Here is a 13,697-nt window from a genome sequence, read left to right as displayed (position 1 = left end):
TCCCGAGTGAGCTGGTCACTCGGTCACAGGAAATACAAGTGAAGCTGTTTTATGTACTCGGATTATTTTTGAATCAAGTTGGTTTTGGGTGCTTTTTATATTAATACATTCTCAAATTAGTGTTTAAAAAACCTGTCACGAGACCAAGAGTTCGGAGCTTGGGGTTTGAAATACACAGGCATTCCATGAATAGAGCCTTGCAGCCTTGCTGCCTGTCCTTGGTGGGGGGTGGGGTGGGGGTGGGGGGGCATGGCCACACTCTGTGAGGCCCCCCGGGCTCCAGCCACAGGGCAGTGCAGTAACACAGCGGGAGTCTTCAGCGGTGAGGGCTCCTCTTCTGTCTCCGCCCCCTCCTCCCCCCCAGGGTCCTGGCAGGGCGGGCGGAGTCCGTGGGGAGGCCTTCCCTTCTCTGGACGAGGCCCGAGGGCCCTGTTCGGGCCGTGGACTTCCGCTGCTGAGCAGTCTAACGCCGGCTGGCCTCAGGGTCCAAACCGCTCACTGTTCCCTCCCCCACCCTCCTCTGGGCCAGCTGGGCACTCCCTGCCCCGGGCTGTCCGCCCTGCCCGGCTGGAGCGTAGAGCCAGCACCACCCCCTGCTGCCAGCTGGGAATGCGTGTGAGGAACGGGGACCGTGGAGCCAGCGGAGCACGGGGGTCTCACAGAGCCGCCGGGGGTCATAAGCATGGGGTGTGCTCAATGCGGTTCCGCCTTTTGCTCTCACCATACTTAAGAAAAACTGTATGAAATCTCGAAATACAGTTTATTTTACCAACTTCACGGAGATGTTAGGAGGATCAAGGAAACATTCGATATAAGTCATTTTAGATTCCGTGGGAAAAGATACTATGTAGTTACAAAGCGTTCTTCTGCTTTTGATTTTCAATTTGGTTATTAGCCCCAGAAATACTTTAAAGAGCTCCTTGGAATGCATATTCGATGAAGTCCCTAGAAAACTAGGGTATTTAGATGCTGTCAAGGCATTTCATTATAATGCTGATAATACCTGTAGCTTGTACTTTATAAAAACATTAACTTAAAAGTAATCAAATTAATGTATCTATCAAATAGACACTTTTCTTGCTTGACGGATGCAAAGCGCCCGCCCGGCGGCTGAGGCAGCGGCACATCGCTGCAGCATGCCTGTGGCGCCCGATGCTGGTCCGAGGGCTCCTGCCCGACACTGCGCTTCTTGGAGAGGCGGTGGGTGGTCCGGGTCCAGATTCTCTGTCGCCCACTCACGCTGCGTGGCCCTGGGCAGGCCTTGGTCTCGGCAGTACAATGGGAATGGACAGTGCCTGCCCGTAGGGCTGTCGAGTCGAGTAAGTGGGCCTTCGGAGCCCAGCACGTCGGGGGTCTGCTGCTCTCACAGTTACCCGTTAACACTCATTTGTTGGTCATTTAGAGCTGCGTTGTCCAGGGGTCGCAGCTCAGCGCGTGGAATGCAGTCGACTGGTCTGCACTAGCGTGTGGGCTGGCGGCGCACGTAGGCTCCAGAGGCTTCAGGAAAAGCAAGAGTGCAGAGTTTCTCATCAATAACTTTATATGGGCTGCATGCTGAAATGATAATTTTTGAGATGTCGGGGTTAAATCAGACACATCACTAACATGTGATTTTACATATGTGGTTTGGGTGGGCCCGTGGAAGAGGGTGGATTAAGACAGACCCCTGAAGTGTGCGGGCAGGTAAAGGAGGGCCGTGGTGCCTCCCATGCGAAGCATAAAGCAGAGCTGCTGCAGGGCTGCCTCGCGAGGTCGTGTTAGAGGAGACGTGCCCTGTTTGGGGGGGGAGACCTGCCCTGTTTGGGGAGGAAACCCAGAGTGCGATTCCGGCTTCTCTTCCTGTGTCGCTCTCTAAATCCGGTTAATTCAATGTTTCACTTTTCAAGTAATCATTTGTGTTCTTTTTCAGTGACAAGTTCACTAGATTTTGTCAGTGGAAGAACGTAGAATTAAATATCCATGTGAGTATCATCTTTGCCTTCCTTTCTTCCTTAAAATCAAAGCTCCCTCCGGCTCCGCTTCCTGAGAAAGCACTCGGTCCCGGAGCTGACTCCCCAGGGCGACAGGCCGCCCGAGCAGATGTGCGTGCAGCCTCGGCCTGAACAAGCCGTCCCTCCCGTCGTCCCCCGCTGTAAACACGCTGGGTTTTCTAACTCTCCTTTTTCATACTCCTGTCGGAATGTGTTTATTGACTTAAGAAAGGGTATTTTAGGCCGAGACTGACCCTTGGACAGAAATAGTAGTGCAAGTACAAGTCTGCGTGACGTGATTCTCGTGCGCCCTTGTCCTCTGCCACCCCACGAAAAGTGCCTTTCCTTTTCTGAGCAAGTAGGTGTGATCGTGTAACACAGACGAAGACATCTTCTTTAGACCGGAGTCTCCTGTTTTGTTTTGAGGGCGCTAAGACAGCCCTGAGACACTGGCTGCTCTCCAGCATGTGCTTGCTCGGCGCGGCATCTTGTGTTAGCGTCAGGAACGCCAGGCCACGGGCTCTCGCTGCCTTGCCTTTAGGACGCACGTTTCTCCGGGCGGCCGCTCCTGCCTTCTCCCACCTGCCCTCCCCCACGTGGGCTTGCAGTGGGGAAAAATTAATTAATTGTCAGCTGGATGCATTTTTTTTTAGCATTTTTTACTTGCATGGTCCTGTTGGAAGAGGAGTTGGTTTTTGTTTACCTATATTTTTAATCTCTCCTTTCCATCACATTTCCTGGTGAAAGGCAATAATACATAGTTTTTTAAAAATCCCACCTTGAAGGGCATAGCTCAGTGGATTGAGCACGGGCTGCGAACCAAAGCATCACAGGTTCGATTCCCAGTCAGGGCACATGCCTGGGTTGCAGGCCACGGCCCCCAGCAACCGCACATTGATGTTTCTCTCTCTCTCTCCCTCCCTTCCCTCTCTAAAAAAATAAATAAATAAAATCTTTAAAAAAATCCCTGATAATTTGCTGTGGATCTTCCTCATGCCCGTGCCTGGTGTCCTCTCAGCATCCCGTGGGGTGCTGCCCAGGGTGGCCAGTGGGCCAGCTGCCCATACCCCTGCTCAGGCATGGAGTTTTAAGGGGTTCTTGGGAGAGCCTTCAGGAACCTGACACCCTTCATTGCCAGGGTGTGTGGACAGCAGGCGTTTGCTGTTACCCAGAGGCCTCGCTCCATGACTGTTGGCTTCTCTAGCTGCCTTTGCACCATCCAGAGCTGTTAGAAGTCCGCATGAAGCAGAGCTTTACTGAGCTGCCATTGACAAGGGGAGAGTGCTCATGAATAAAGCCTCTGTGTGTCCTTCGCTCACACTCAGGCTTGTTGCACGCTCACATGCCCAGCACGAGTCCCCTCTCTGCGCTGATGTTATCGATAAAAAATTCACATGGCCAGCATCTGTTGGGTGTTCTGATCATATGGCTCCTGGTTAGGGAAGCATAGAGATGCCCTCACCGTGGACTCAGTTTTCCACCGCGCCGGGGCCTGGAAGTGCCGAGTTTTCCCAAACTCGAGGCTGCAGCGTAGCTGCAGCTGCTTTTCATTTTGACTGGAAATTTCACAATCACTTGTCTTCAAGGGATGTGTCTTGCAGCCTAAGGGTGATGAGGTTGGAAAAGCAGCCTGGCGCAGCTCCCGCTCCGTCACGTCCCCAGGTGCCTCCGTTCTGTGCGTCTCGGGGGTGGAGCCGGAGGAGGTCCTGGGGAGCCTGGCCGCCACCCACATGCGGCTCCTCTGTCCGCGCCAGGCATCCGCCAGGGGAAGGGCAGAGCCCTCCCGCAGAGCTGCCGCTTCAGGAACTTGTCTATGTTTTGCACGGAAGTAAATCTTTACAACCTAGTTTTCACGCAGCTACATGATCCCGTCTTGCATTTTGAATTCACAGTTGACGATGAATGATTTCAGCGTACACAGGATCATCGGCCGGGGAGGCTTTGGTGAAGTGTACGGCTGCAGGAAAGCAGACACTGGGAAGATGTAAGTGTCCGGTGCTCACGCATTTTTCTGGGGCCGTGAAGAGGATTTTGTGCTTGCTTCCAAAGAAAATCCCTGCATGGATTGTTGGAAGCCCAAGATCTTGCTCTCCAAGTCATGTAGCTCTGAAAGAAGTAGACATTCTCTCCTAAATCATGACCCACCCAGGACTTAGCATGTGCAGTTGGGATGTACAGCATTCCAGGGGGCGTGGCTTCCAGAGATGGGTAGCTGGGTGCCGATGGGGAGGGCGGGTGCCCTGCTACGGGGGTCGAGATCGTGGGGCTCCATCTCTCACCATAGTCACTTGTCTCATGGGGGTTGATGCGAGGCAGTTAAGTGCCTGTGAGCCGGGTGGAAGGGTCTTGTAGAAAGTGCAGGTGGAGTTCTGAAGTGGGGCGGGGGCATTTCTGCTAATGGAGAAGCAGTTTAAGTGAACACATTTCAGAAGGCAAAAGACAGTGGAAAAGTATGATCTGTTAGACACAGACCCACAAGTCTGAGGAAGTGACAGGTGGGTCAGAACGGCGGGCAGGTGGCATAGTCTGTGAGGTTGGTTACGGAATCAGTGAGTTGGTGTGAGAAGGAGCAGTTGGGGTCCCCTCATCTGGGGCCTGCCACTCAGCCTCTGCCTGCGTCTGTCCTGGTCCAGTGGTTGGCGTGTTTTTTATCATGTGGGGGCTGGAAGTTACCTTCACCGATTTGTGCCCATTGCTCTTCTTCCCGCTCTGGGACCCCGTGCAGGGAGAGCCCAGTGCCTGGCACCCGGGTGTCTGAAGCCTGGTGTCATGCCGGGACAGGTAGCACAGGGACCCAGAGCATGGGCCCCTGCTGTCGCATGGCTAGGTCACACACACTTCCGCACCATCTCCCTTGTTTGGGCTGAGCTTGGGCCTCCCGGGGCCTCCGTGCCCTAGTGTGTGAAGTAGGGTTAGAAGAAGCGCCTGCCTTGTCGTAAGAAGTAAAGGTGAGGGTGCGCTGTGAAGGCGGAGTCTTGTTGGGAAAATGTCCTTCCCGTCCTGCACTCACCCCGGTGGGCCCTTCCAGCCTACACGATGCACTTCACTTGCCGCTTACTACAGTTCACTACATTTATTAGTTTTTCTTCATTGTTGCAGCTTGTTGAGGTATTTAGAATGTCTAGCCTGTTGCATGATGTTGCAGAAGTAAATAGTATCAGTTTGTCTCTTGATGCACATTTGTTATTTTACGTGACTCTCAAAAGCTGGCATATGCAGTAAGCCTGTCCTCCAGCTCAGGCTTGTCTGCTGCCTTTCCTTCCCTCAGTGGGACTGGGGTTATGGGCTTTCGGAAGGAAGACCCCGAGGTCAGATGCCATTCCCACCACATCATAGCAAAGCTACCTGTTGTCTGAGTGCTGTAGCCCTGATGACGTTGACCTGATCCCTTGGCCGAGGTCGTGTCTGTCAGACATTTGTCCCGTGAAGCTGCTCTCCCCCTTCTCCATGCTGTGCCCTTTGGAAGTCACTCTGCACGGCTCACGGCCAAGGAGGGGGGTCGTACCGCCCCCCGCCCCTGCGAGAGGGGCTTGGTTTCCCTTCTCTTCATACACGTAATGACATTTTCTTGCATGGCGCTTGGGTGCCAGTTTGCTTCTTTTAAACACTGCCCAAGTCTTTAGAAGCTTCCCCCAGGGCGGTACGTTGTGTTTCCGTCAGTCTGGGTGTGTTCCCAGTGCTGACTTCTCAGCAATGTTTGTGTTTCTAGGTATGCAATGAAATGCTTAGACAAGAAGAGGATCAAGATGAAACAAGGAGAGACATTAGCCTTGAACGAGAGGATTATGTTGTCACTTGTAAGCACAGGAGTAAGTATTAAATTTTGAACATTGCTTTTTTGTTTTAATGTCCTTGTTCGTTTGATAGCAGGACGGTATATTTGAAATGCAGGCATTTTCTGGTGACTTGTGGGGGGCTGGCCAGTCCCTGGGCAGGTTGGCATTTACAGCAGGGAACAGGGGCACTGAGATAGTGTCCAATTCAGGTGTCAGCTCTTCAGTTTTGGAGTTAGGAAAGGACTGTACCCATCACTGGGAGCACCCACACCTTCTCCCTTTAGTGCTTAGTTATGATTGACTTCTTTGCGAAAGATGGTTGGAGGGAAGGCAGGAAAGCAATCCTACCAGCGACAAGAACAGCAAGGATAGTTAAGAACTGACTGCAAGACTGAGGAGGACTCACCCACAGAGAAGAAGTAAGAGGGTGTGGCTGGCGCCCTTCCCACACAGACGGAGAGGAAGCTCCCGGGGACGGCTGACTCTGAATCGTCCCCGGGGGGGTTGTCCCAGGCAGCGTTTCCTTTCGAGGTGACTATTTCTCAGCACCTGCCACTTTGCACCTGCTGTGGTCTTTGGTCATTTCCATTTCCAGGGCTGTGTGCCTGCCTTTTGGGCATGTAATTTGTATGTCTAGCCGGTATGTTTAGCTCAGCACGTGTGAAAACACGCTTTGACCCTGTGTCTTTACTTGCAAAACAGTGTCCCATTCTGACTTTTTTTTCTGTCAGTGGCATCACCCAGGAGGAAGCCTTGGCTCTTTGTCACTTGGACAGATGTGTATAAAGGCCCCTCCAGAAACACTCCCTGCCCCAGACACCTGGGCGTGCCCTTCCCGCCTGTGGGCCTGGGGGCCAGTGTTCTCAGGAGGCCGGGGGGCGGGGCTGGAAGGAAAGAGAGGCAGCGAGCCTGGAGTGGTCAGACCCGTGTGCGCAGTTCCCATGTGGATTTGCACAGGAAGGTTTGCGCGCAGTGAGGCGTGTGGGGGCCTCCCCCTACCACGACTGGGTCCTAAATAAGGTCATCTTCACCCCAAGGGCTTGGAAGAACCGGATTCTAATGGTGAATCAAAGAATCTCTCTCGTCTAATAGTCCAGGAACCGGAGACCCAGGAGGTTAATTTCCTTACCCAAAGCCCCTGGCTTCCCGGCACACTCCCAGGGTTCCCTTCTCACCATCCCTATACGTGCTTTTCATGTATCGCCTGTGCTGATTGCATTGTGGCTAATGGTGTTCTAGCATTAGTTTTAATGGTTCTGGAAGGGCTCTCTGCTATTCAAGCAAAAGAACATCGTCACTTAGCTGGACTCGCACAAGTGAAGATGCCACAGCTATAAACCCTTCCTGGCTATGCGCCTCGACCGCCCAGCGTGTGGGCGCTGAGCACTTCAGGTCAGAGCCACTGGCCTGTGCGCGGACCGAGTTTTCCGTCCGTCGGAATGGGAGCTGAGCAGCCTGCGCCCCCGGGTGGACTCGCCGTGTGCGGCTCCGGCTGCAGCGTCCAGTTTCGGCGGGAAATGTCTGTCTTAAATTCCGCACAGGGGTGTGCGCTCACTGCAGAGTGTCGGCGATTAGGGGATGTTCATTCGTGTCTGATGAGTTTTCTCGAAGCCTCGGACACGCGTTCTCAAGACAGCCTGTGGGAAGCAGTTGTTGGTGTTGGCAGAGTATCCGTGCAGTTTTCGTGTAGCAGTTTTACATGTGCTCAGCTAATGGGGAAATAAGTAGAAATTCAGGGGTTTCGTTGGGTTACTGCTTTGAACTAAGGTAAAGGAGTTGTTTATATTTTTATTCAAATATCAAAACTGTTTAGTTTGTGTTAATATATATATATAAATATAATACTTAACCAAAAGAGCTGTAGTAAAATTACTTGGCATTGTTTTTGCTAAGCAAAAGCCACCGTTTCCAGGTTTGTAGTGATCTTCAGTTTAAAATGGCCTCATGAGGCTCAGCTTTAAGTCAGCCTTTATCAACATGATGGTCTAAGATACTGGTGTGACTCTGAACTGCAGTCACTCATCATAGGTTTTTTTATTGTTTATTTTCTTACGGGAAGGGTGGTTTGTTTTTTTTTTTTCCCTTTCAATGTCAAGTGGAATGTTGCACTGCTGGGAAGGGCTGCTGCCGGCTTTACCCTGTACTCCGTGTGTCGTAACGAGGGCTGTCGTGTTCGAGAGGCTGAGTGAGTGCGCCCGTGGCTGGGGAGAGCGCAGTCGAGGACCTGACCCTGCCCGACGCTCTGCCGTGGGGTGGGGGTCCCAGGAGGAGCCTTTGCTCCTAAGCTCTCATCGGGCTGCATGGGGACCGAGAGAGGGCGGTGGTGTTCAGATCAGCCCAGAAGTGCTCAGGGGATCGGAACACGTGGGCAGAGCTGTGAATGGTGAGGGCGCAGTGCTAGGCAGGCACTTACCAGAGTGGAGGTGTCGTCAGCAAGCGTCCCGTGAGGTCTCAGGAGGCAGCAAGCGTCCTGTGAGGTCTCAGGAGGTGCCAGCGCGTGCGTCTGGTCCTGAGCACGTCCGGTCCCGAGCACGGGGCACTGGGGACCGGAGGGAAGGCCGCAGAGCGGGGCTCAGATGTGCTGGGGTGAGTAGTGCAAGGTGAAGCTGGAGAGAGAGAAGCAGGCACAGGCCAGACCGGACCACGCCGTGGAGAGCTTTCCGGGCCAACACTGAGGATTTTAAAAATCTGACAGCAGTTGGAGACTGGGTGTGTGGAGGGGGAAGGTAACGTAATGAGCCTTGCCTGCCGCTTGAGGAGCTCCCTCTGCCTGCAGAGTGGAGACGTTTCTTAAAGAAACCCTTCACGGTCTGTTTTATCACAGTGTCATACAGAGTTGCTGCAAAATTCAGCTCTTCTGCTTACTACCAATAGGAAATCAAAGACAGTTCTTTGCAGAGGAACTTTATTTAAGGCTGTGCCTCTAAAAACTCACTAGTTCTTACTGACCTTTATCTGTCATCAAGACAGAACACCTTACCAGTAAGTACCTGGGGAGCTGTGCCAGCGCCGCTCATTCGGTTGCTGCCTGTTGGCTTTCGTCAGTCAGGGTTTGGTTCTTTGTGCCCCAGAGCCCCCGTGGGACTCCGCGTGGCACCTGCTCAGCCTGGAGAGGGGAGGCATCCCGGCCAGGGAGCTCGGGGGTGGGGGGGGGCAAGAATCACCTTCCTCTAGCCGGGGTCCGAGCTCACGTCGCTGTGCAGGTCCTGCTTCTCAACGAGGCCTCACCCAGAGGAGCCCTGCAGAGGGTCAGGAGGCGTGGGGTTCGCGTGTTGGCCGGCGACCAACTTTCTCTGTGACCTCAGGCACGTCATTTCCCCTTTTGGGGGTTTTTAGTTTCCTCATCTTTAAAATAAAGAAGTCGAACCAGGTAGTTTTTTTAAAGGGCCCTTTCTACTCAGATAGTCAAGGATTCTAAATCTACAATTCATGCCCTTCCTTAATAACCTGATTTCTCTTAAGTACACTTGGACCTTTGGGCGTGTGCTCAGCACTGTCCTGAACGAGGTCGTGTACTGTCAGCTTCAGAAACACCCCTGGGCGGGGGCTGCCCGCCCCCTCGGTGAAGTGAGCGTGGTTGCTGCCTCGGGCTAGGAAAGGCCGTGGCTTTGCTGAGTTCTGGGTCCACCCACGTCTCTGCTCTGCGGCTGAAGTGCTCACAGACCAGAAACCGGGGCCTGTGGGGAACCCCATTCAGGAAGGGGCACCACGAGTGAGACGTGGGTGGGTTTCCAAGTGGGACGGGGCCCCCCACCCAAGGGTCACGTGGCTTTGAATAAAAAATGCTCACATCTTCATTTTACCAATTTAAAACGAAACAGACTTTGAAGATTCATAGATGAAGAGCAGATGACAGCTGGTGTGGGGGAGGTTGGGGGTGGAGGGACTGAGCGAGGAAGGAGAAAGGGCTCATGGCCATGGGCAGCGGTGCCGTGAGTGCTGGGGGAGGGATATATGGGACTAAATGGTAATGGGAAAAAATTACAATAAAGATTTAAAAACAGATCTTGAAATTAGGAAACACTATTACTCTCTCAACAGAACTCTAAGGAAAGCTAGGTAACCACAAAATGAATTTTGTAATTCATTCTGAAGTCATTTCCTCCAAAAGATGTCTGGAGATGGAGTTCAAGTGTATGCATCTTTAGTTTGTAGGAATCTGTGAACTCAAGTTTATCTGGAGGCCCTTCACACAGAGGTTTGAGCAACGTGAATCCTATTTACAGATTATATCTGTTAAAGAAGTTGGATAGAGATACCCTGTGCCATCTTGTATTTGAATCAGCGGAGCGGCAGGTGCCTGCTGGCCTCCGCCCACAGCCCCGCGCAGCCCCGTGCCCCACGCCCGGACTAACTCTGACGCCGTCATGTCGTGTCGCCTGTGTCTGAATTTTGTGTGTAAACGTTCTCTTTTGTGACTGGCTCCTGTCACCCAGCGTTGCTTATGAACACCCATCCGTGTCATCCCGCTCGACCACAGGGCGTTCCCTCGCTAAACACGGGGGTTGGCCAGCTGTGTACAGCCGGTGGGCCAGCTCCGGCTGGTGGCCTGTTTTGTGCAGCCCATGCGGTAAGGATGGTTTTGATGTTTTTAAAGGGCCGCAAAGAAAGTAAGCGAAGAGTATGTGACAGAGACTGTAGGGGCCTGCAGGGCCTGACATACTTACTGTCCCGCCCTTCGTGGAAAAAGTCGGCTGGCCCTTGTTCTCCAGTACTCCACGATTCAGGGATCCGTTCTAATGTGGTAGGCATTTGGGCTGTTTCCTGGTTCGGGCCATTTCGAGCAGTGCCGTGAGGAGCAGGCCCGTGCAGGCCCCTGGGCGCACACAAGGACCAGTTCCCGTGCGGTGGACGGCCCGGAGGGGACGTGCCGCTCTGAGTTTGCAGGCAGCACTCAGCTTTGGCCGGGGCCAGCCTCCAGCGGTGAGAGGCTGTTCCATCGACTCTCCTCGCAGCCGCGTGCAGACGCTCCGCTCACTCCCTGTCTTCCCGTCACGTGGCGTTGTCAGTCTTTCTAATCTTTGCCTCTTCGAGTCCTAGCGACGGCACGCTGTGATTTTTAATTTGTGCTTGCTTGGGGACAACTGAGGTTAGCTTCTGTCCACAGGCTTGCGGGCCATTGCTAGCCTCTTACGTGAAGTGCCCGTGCAACTACTATTGTTATGTCATTTGCCATTTTTCCATTGGGTTGATTGGTTTTTTCCTTTGTTGATTTACAAGGGTTTTCTATATATTCTAAATAAGAGGCCTTATTGCATTTATGGATTACAGATATTTTCTCCCATTCTGTGACTTGTCTTTTTACTCCCTTAATGGTGCCTTCTGAAGAGCAGACATTCTTAATTTTGTTTGGTCCAGTTTATCAGTGTTTTATTGTTAGTGCTTTCTTGTGGCCTGTTGAGGAGGTACTTACTTACCCTAAGATCATGAAGATACTTTCTCTCTTTTGCTTTTCAGATTTATTTATTTTTTAGAGAGGGGAAGGGAGAAAGAGGGAGAGAAACATCAATGTGTGGTTGCATCTCACGCGCCCCCTACTCGGGACCCTGCCTGCAACCCAGGCGTGTGCCCTGACTGGGAATCGAACCAGTGAGTGACCCTTTGATCCAGAGGCCCCCACTCCACCACTGAGCCACACCAGCCAGGGAAGATACTCTCTTTCGTTTTCTTCTAGAGGCATTATTGTTTTACCTTTCAACCTGTACCTGCCCACAGTGGACTTCAGTGTGGTGCGAGGCAGGGGAGATGGTTCAGTTTCACTGCCCAGAAACCCACTTGCCGCAGCACCAGCGGTGGAAGAGGCCACTCCCCCTGGCTGTCTTTGCCACTCAGTCACAAGTACACGGACCGTTCACATGTGGGGCCGTTTCAGGGCTCTGTGCTAGTCCACTGCCCGCTCGTGTGTCCTTGGGTTACTGCCGCGCTCTCCGAATCGCTGTTGGTTGTAATAAGTCTTGTCGCCCGGCACTGTGGGCTTTCCAGCTTTGTTTTCCGTCTCCGTCACCACATAAATTTTAGAGTCAGCGTGTCAACTTTATTTTAATTAACATCGCACGGAATCTATAGGTTAATTTGGGGAAAATGGACATAGTTGCAACTGAGTTTATCAGTCCCTGACCCTGGTACAGTTTTGCACTTTGCAAAGGGAATTTAATTTTACTTTTATTCTCAATGTTTCAGGGCAGCCAGGCAAACAAAGCTTTACGCGCCGCCGCCCCGCCCCCGCCCCCCCCCACATACACAGTACAGCGTTCCAACTTGAGAAGTGAAGATTGATATGGGTATATGTGACCCACCAAAAGCAAATGCAGGCCAAAGAAAGACTATCAGGGCAGTGATGTTTTTCCGTAGAACCCGAGTCTTTGGGAGTTGTAGCCAGAAGAGCCGCGATTGAGTCTGGTGAGTGAGGAAACCCTTTGAGTTCCTCCGCTCCATTTCGTGTCGCCGTGTCTCTGTGCATTTGACCGTGAACCCGGACCCGTTTCCCTGTGCCCACGGAAGTCGCCGTGAGGGGGTCTCTGCTCAGCGTGGCTGCACAGACCCGTCGGTGGCGTCCGGTGGTCCGGGCGCTTCTCAGGGAAGCCTTCGCTTTTCTCACCCCTCCTTGCGTCTTCTCCCTCCAGGACTGCCCCTTCATCGTCTGCATGACCTACGCCTTCCACACCCCGGACAAGCTCTGCTTCATCCTGGACCTGATGAATGGTGAGCGGAGCCGGTGGAACCCGGGCGCCCCGCGGGGCTTGGCTGTGCCGTGAAATCTCGGCGAGTGGTCGGGCGGTTGGGGGCCCTTCAGACAACGAGTTTCTTCCTGAAGGTTAAGGAAACCTTTGACGCTGCGATTTTTAGTTAGAATTCATTTACAAATGTTGGCCGTGGTTTCCCCCGGCCCTCCCAGCCCTTCCCCAGGAAGTGGCATTTTCTTGAAAAGGTTTTCCTAAAATACTGACAGTGAAACTTGATTTTCTGGAACGCAGCTGGCTCCGATTGCTAAGTAGCTCGTCTTCTGACCCTCAACTTTCAGGAATGAAATATCTCGTAAGAATGTAAATTAAACATATGTGAAAACCAGCTTCGAAGGATTTGAGCCCAGTTTTCTGTGCCTTCAGCCCAGATCAGCTCTACATCGATCTGTTAAACTGGGAATGAATGAGGGCCCTTAGAACGCTGAGAGAGGGTGGTTAGAGCAATAGCGTCTGATAGCGGAAAGCGGCATTGTGTATACTGAAAGTACTTTCAGTAGCAAGAGCTGAAGTGAAAAGGCATGCAGTTCAACAAGGTAAGGGCCTTTTTTGAACTTCGTGCGAAGTTTTACTGTGTTCTGAGTGTTGAAGCCTGGACCTGTCCACCAGCACGAGGGAATGTCACAGACGTAACGATGAACAGAAGCAGCCAGACGCGGCAGCACGCGTTCTGTGCGGTGCTGTTCCTGTGACTGCCAGAACAGGCAGCGCCAGTCGGTGGCGAGAGGTCTGCTCGGCGCTCCCTTTACCTAGCATGGGGCTGGGAGCCGACCTGGAGCTGGTAATACTGGTTGTACAGGAACACGTGTGTGGGGGGGTGGGGTACATTACTCTCAGAAGCCAGAGCATTCAAGTCAGACACACAGTCACTTCTGCAGATCGATAGACGCTTGTCCCTCGCAGTTCACAGAAACGGTTTCTCCCTGCTGGCGGCGTTTTCTGACTACGTAGCGTTGGGCCGTGGGACCGTTTGCTTTCTCCAGCACTTTGGTGTGAAAAATGTCAAACACGTAGCAAAGTTGGGAGAACTTTTCTGGGGACACCCAAATAAGCCTACCGGGATTTTACCAGTTAAAATTTCACTGTATCGAGTTACTGTAGTCAAGCTGTGGAAGCAGCCTAAGTGTCCGTCAGTAGCCGAATGGGTCAGGAAGGTGTGGTGTGTAATTTGTACAGCTGAGTGTCACTCAGCCCTGAAAAAGAAGGAAATC

At 52.6% G+C, this 13,697-nt stretch overlaps 1 protein-coding gene across 1 annotated transcript in view; it reads left to right on the top strand.

Moving 5' to 3' along the window:
• Positions 1-13,697, top strand: part of GRK3 (G protein-coupled receptor kinase 3) — a 114,694-nt gene that overhangs the window by 70,508 nt on the left and 30,489 nt on the right. The window contains exons 7-10 of the mRNA XM_045841765.1: positions 1,910-1,961; positions 3,863-3,954; positions 5,680-5,779; positions 12,370-12,448. Of these exons, the coding sequence (XP_045697721.1) occupies positions 1,910-1,961; positions 3,863-3,954; positions 5,680-5,779; positions 12,370-12,448 (323 nt within the window). The remainder of the gene's footprint in view (positions 1-1,909; positions 1,962-3,862; positions 3,955-5,679; positions 5,780-12,369; positions 12,449-13,697) is intronic.

Source organism: Phyllostomus hastatus, unplaced genomic scaffold, assembly GCF_019186645.2.
Source record: "Phyllostomus hastatus isolate PE091 unplaced genomic scaffold, TTU_PhHast_1.1 phas_contig_1162, whole genome shotgun sequence".
Taxonomy (NCBI): domain Eukaryota; kingdom Metazoa; phylum Chordata; class Mammalia; order Chiroptera; family Phyllostomidae; genus Phyllostomus; species Phyllostomus hastatus.
This window is presented reverse-complemented; position numbering and strand designations above follow the sequence as displayed.